This window comes from Macrobrachium nipponense, chromosome 28, assembly GCF_015104395.2.
Source record: "Macrobrachium nipponense isolate FS-2020 chromosome 28, ASM1510439v2, whole genome shotgun sequence".
NCBI classification, from domain to species: Eukaryota; Metazoa; Arthropoda; class Malacostraca; order Decapoda; family Palaemonidae; genus Macrobrachium; species Macrobrachium nipponense.
Genome location: NC_087217.1, coordinates 41,108,530 through 41,114,529, shown reverse-complemented (window position 1 = coordinate 41,114,529; position 6,000 = coordinate 41,108,530). Strand labels below are relative to the sequence as shown.

The following is a 6,000-nucleotide window of genomic DNA, read 5'->3' as shown; positions in this document are numbered from 1 at the left end:
CCAAAAAGATTTGAGCCCGTCAGGTCTGTATGTCTCGCCCACACGAGAGAGAGTTAGCTCATTCGAGACTTTGAACTTGGAAAATATCTCTCTCTCTCTCTCTCTCTCTCTCTCTCTCTCTCTCTCTCTCTCTCTCTCTCTCTCTCTTCTCTCTCTCTCTCTCTCTCTCCATATTTGATTTTACATTAACATAAAGATTTTATACATACTATTTCTTAAGAGTTATTTAATATTATTAGTGCTTATTTGTGGAATCTGAACAGATATTGAAAAAATGTGTAACTGGCGCCTCGTGTGTAAGTGTTATTGGTGATTTCAAAAAATGTCTTCTAAAATTGGTATACCAAGGTAAGAGTTTTTTTAGTAAGTTCAGTGCACTAAACGTAAACTTTAAAAAATAAAAGTAATTCAAATACTGAAAGTACTTGAGTTATTCCAGGGGAATTTTTACCATTTTTCCACATTTTGGTGTTGGTGATTTTTTGTTCATTTATCCATTTTTTCTTATTGAATTGATTTTTTGTGCATTTGTCCATTTTTTATTGAAGTGTGTTTTTTATACATTCTGTGTGATCTGTGTGATTAATATTTTTGCAATTTTGGTATTTTCCACATTTTTCTGTGTTTTCATCTGCATTCACAATTTGATTAGCATAATTGCTTTCATGAAGTAATCGTTGAACATTTAATTAAATATAACACTTGTGAATTAATTTGCACTTAATTAGAATTCTATTCAAGTTTTAGTGTTGTTTAGCACTTGTGAATTAATTTCCAAGTTTTATTTATTACCTAACACTTTTGAATTTCGATTGAATTGATTAATTCTCTTGATTTTTGTGATAAATTTATCTTTATTTAATTTTACTTAATTAATTCAAGAATTAATTAAACTTTGTGTTGTTTAATAATAAATTAAACTTTGTTGTTTAATAATAAATTTTGTATTTGAAATTTTTTATGTTTTCTTTTTCACCAATATATTTAATTTAGTTACGGTAGAAACATAGAGGGGTAATTGAGATGTTTTCCTTCAATTTAATTGAAGTGAGTTAGAACCAGGAAGTAATTAGACTTTTGAAATCAGGGAAATACTTAGACTTTTAAAGTTGTTGATGGAGTGATGCCCTTTAATTAATTGAATCACATAAAAGATTGCCTCACACCTATTTTAATGAACTTAGGCTGATTTTCTGCAATACGGGTAAGTTGTTTAAGGGATTACTGTTGCCTTAAGAGTATTCAGTCGTATTTTACTCGTGATAAAGGTTCAGGTGTCTGGCTGTGGTAAGTGTAGTAACCAGATACTTGGCACTTCGTGACAATATGCATATATATTAATGCCTGTTGGTGTGTATTTGCTTATGCATATACATATTCCTGTCTAATTTGACAGTCACAGCTTTTTTATATAAATCATAGAAATAGTATGTTATAAAATATAAATCACATTACCCTAGAGAAGCTGAATTTTTCTATTTCCTAAAGCAAGAATTTTAAATGTGAGTTGTATAATGGCAAGTAAAAATTTGAAGCAAATTCCTTTACCTGTCAGGTAACAATAACAACGTACATTATTTAGGGCCTTTTGGCGTTAACGGGCCCATGTTTCTCTGCTCTTTGGGCAGACTATCTATTGAAATGCTTAATCTGCGTATATTTTTCGGATTCCTACTTAATTGCCATTTTTTTCAATTCCTCACTTGCTTCTCTTTCCTTTTCCAGGTCAAAGTGGAGAACGATGGAGGACTAAGCGTTCTCTTCTTGAGTGAGGTCAGAGCAGCTGATTCGGGTAATTATACCTGTGCCCCATCAAATGCTCACCCGGCCCACATTATCATTCATGTGCTCAAAGGTATGTTGGGCAAAAATCGAAATTATTATCATTATTCTCTCTCTCTCTCTCTCTCTCTCTCTCTCTCTCTCTCTCTCTCTCTCTCTCTCTCTCATACACACACACACATACACAGTAGTTTCATTTAGAAAATATTGATTGTTCTTCACATGATAGTCTTCGACAAATTATCAGAATATGTTATTCATCACTGTATCTAATATTTTGAATGAATGCAATATATACTCATCTATAGATAATGTACTGCTAATAACATTTTTCTTGATCTCCTAAACCGACATCACGTAACGTTTAAACCTTGGATTTTAACGTAAATCATCTGAACCATTGTGAGCATCAATCAAACAAACGCGTCCAACGGCAGTTTTAAATAGGTGTGGATTTTTATTCTTTCTTATTACACCAATAAGATGAGAGGAGTTATCTGATAGGTGTGGCTTCGTCGAGAAGTAGACAGTCCTAGAAGTTTAGACTCTAAGCTGTCTCTGGAATTTTGAGACACTAAGCTCATTCTTGAAGGTTTCAGTCTTCTGATTTGTCCCCTACTGTATGCTGTTCACAGTATTGTGAATCTGGGCACGTAAATGCCTTCCCAAGTCATCTTAATATGAGTGATTCATCTTATATCTCTATTTTCTCTCCCGGAAATTCTTCTGTAGAAGTTCTGCGTTGTCTTATTCCCCATTATCAGGATGTTATGATTGTGGTGAATATAACCACAATCAAAGTTCATATAGGGCACAGCCTTCCGTGTCGAAAATGATGACAATGGTTGCAGGTCCACAATAATATATCATGTGAGTATATGGTCTTTAATGAAGATTAAAAGCTTTCGAACCTTCTACTAGGTTCATCTTTAGTCGAATGAACATTATGACTTTAAAAATTCATCGTCTGAACAGGACAATTCCACAACGAAGAACGCAAATGAAGTAGCGCTCAACAGCCCAACTAGGTAATTCCGTTGTTTATGTTCGAATTCCTGTTTGCTATTCTGCTGGAATAGACGTTCCAGCAGAATAGCAAACAGGAATTCGAACATCAACAACGGAATTATCTAGTTGGGCTGATGAGCGCTTCTTTTATTTGCGTTCTTCGTTGTGGAATTGTCCTGTTCAGAAGTTTACTTCGATGAATTTTTAAAGTTATATTGTTCATTTGACTGAAGATGAACCTAGTACAAGGTTCGAAAGCTTTTAATATCCATTAAAGATCATTAGTCACATGCTATATGTTGTGGACCTGTAAACAAAATTCATATTATTGTGACCAAAGAATTAGATGCAGTAACTACTATGGTTTAAGTCATGAAAGTCGATTATGCCCTCGCTATGTATGCTCCTCCATAGGACAACGATCAGGAAGATGCCACTACAGAAGGTCAGTGAAGATCGCTATCATCGAGAAGGATGTAAGAAATCGGCTAACTATCGAACACATAATTATATGCTCAGTCTTTATTATCGCATTTTCATGAAGTAGAATTGTTAATCAAAGAAAAAAATTAGACAATTAATGTATAAGTGAAACATGTCTAGATTCGGGTATCCGAGACAGTTTTGCAAACATTTCAGATTTTAATATCTATCGTTGCGACCAGGGAAGAGGAGGAGGAACTTGTATCTATGCTCGAGATAATTTAAATGTTGATAAAGTAGTAAGAGTAGATGATGTCTGGATAACTTGACAACATAAAAAGCTCCCATCATTCATTTTAGGGTGTTTACCAGCATCCCAAAGCTTTAATCTCCTCTTTCGATTACATTAAGGCTGTTTTTAAGGTTGTTTCCTTACGTGGAAAGCCAATGTTTATACTAGGTGACACTAATGATGATTTATTATCCTCTAATAGTAAATTGAGTAAAACTATACACCAATTAAACCTACATCAGGCAATTAATAAATCTACAAAAATTAAAAGTATAACCTCATCACTGCTAGATGTTATCATCGCTAACAGATCAGAAATGATTTCCCGAGCTGAAGTAGTTCCCTGTCCTATTGCTGATCATGAGTTGGTAACACTATAAATTGATATTTCAAAACCAAAAAACCAACCTGTCACTAGAACATTTCGTTGTGTAAGACACTGTAGTCAAGGTACGTTCTGTGGTAGCTCGTTAAATTGAAACCCTGACCTTAATACAATTTCAAATACTGACAATGTAAATATTCAAGTATCTATATTCACTAGTATTTTTGTTGAGAGTTTAAATGAGTGTGCTCCAACTGTAACCAAAGTAATTAACCGGCCCCGGCACCTTGGGTAAGTCAGGACCTTAAAATGCTAATGAAAGCAAGAGACGAATTGCATGAGAGTCAAAAGGAGTACATTAAACTTAGAATTAATAAATACTTATAAAAACTATAAAAACGAGTTCATTAACTTTTCAAAATAAAGAGGGCAGAACATTTTAAAGATAAGTTTAAAAATTGTTGTCGTGTTAATTTGTCTAATAAATGGAAAGTTTTCATGAAATTATCCTTGCCACAAACAGTAACGTAAGCATCCATGATTATAAGGATAAGAAAGATAAAGCAGAAGAACTTAACAATTAACCTTCGAAAATTCTCAACAGACCTTGAATGCAAATAATCATCTGCCCACTTTAGATACTATTATACCTCAAGGTATCGCTGATAACTTTTTCAGGCTCCAGCTCGTTGACGTAGATACAGTTGTCTTGATAGTGAGGGATTTGAATATCTCAAAAGCATCTGGATCTGATGGTATTTCTCTCCGTTTCGTACGAGATGCCTTACCCGTAATAAGTTTTTATCTAACCGCTATAGTAAACACCTCCATTGTTACTGGTTTCTACCTCGGTGACTGGAAACTATCTCATGTAATACCATTTTTCAAGAATGGTGACCCGGATGCAGTTGGAAATTATCGGCCCATATCACTTCTACGAGAGTTATCTAAGATATTAGAAATAATGATTTCAGTTCAGCTCATGCAATATCTTGAAGAAAACCACTTATTATCACAAACCCAACATTGTTTTAGACCACATCTATCAACCGAAACTACATTGATAAAGATCACAGAAAAAATCTATAGTAACATAGACGAGAAAAAATCTCTCTTCTTATATTGTTGGATCTCTAAAGCATTTGATAGCGTCAGCCATGACGTCCTACTTGGTAAATGTATAAAACTGAAATTCGTCCCGTTTTGGTTCAAAAATTATTTGGGAAATCGGTATCAGTCAGTAAGAATAGACAATTTAATATCTGGCGTCAATAACCATTAGCAGTTGCGACGCCAGATAATCTTTAATAAATCAATCAAAATCCTCTAAACCAGTACCTACAATTTGGGGTCCCACGCGGATCAATATTTGTATTATAGAAAATGCTAAAAATATTTCCAAACTAATGGATACATTTCTCAAATTCCTTGGAGTTTACATGTTGATGGTCATATAAATGAAGTCAGTAGGAAAGTGAATGGAACACTAATTTACCTAAACACAATAAAAGACAGATTTTATAATGAAATACGCAAAATGGCCGTTCAGTCTCTTGGGTTAAGCATAGTCAACTACTGTTTGAAGATATGGGGCACTACGTCTAAACAACATCGAATACAGAAACTCAAAAACTTTGCGGCAAAAGTGACTGATGGGAAGGCAAAAAAATACGATCACGTAACCCGAATTTTAAAGGAATTAGAGTGGCTGAATATAGAACAAAGGATACAGTATGTCCTATGCCTATTAGTTTATGGAATAGTATTAAAAACTTATTACCAGCATCAGTTGGATTTGGAAGTGACAGGACAACAAGAAATAGTAACGACCTTTACATACCAAAGACAAATACCGACCTGGGTAAAAGATCGTTCGCTGTACAGGGTCCTTTAGCTTGGAATAAGCTACCAACAGCTATAAAAACAATAGTTAATATCAATTCTTTCAAATCAGCGCTAATAAAACTTTTTGTCTGTAGGTTGATTACTCTTGATACTGTAATATCACTGCATTTCCAGTATTGTAACAATAAGAGTACAACTTTCTAAATCATGATGATGCTTAATTTACAATTGTGAATAAAATTATACATACTACTATACTATGTATTGCATGGCTACTTTTCATTTTGTATTTTTAAGATGCTCAATCAGGTTCGTTTGATATGGT

General features: G+C 33.9%; 1 protein-coding gene across 2 annotated transcripts in view; it reads left to right on the top strand.

The window, feature by feature from the left end:
• LOC135201686 (lachesin-like) overlaps positions 1-6,000 on the top strand; it is a 494,533-nt gene that overhangs the window by 443,961 nt on the left and 44,572 nt on the right. For both annotated transcript variants that reach the window (XM_064230822.1, XM_064230821.1), the window contains exon 7: positions 1,726-1,855. In XM_064230822.1, the coding sequence (XP_064086892.1) occupies positions 1,726-1,855 (130 nt within the window). The remainder of the gene's footprint in view (positions 1-1,725; positions 1,856-6,000) is intronic.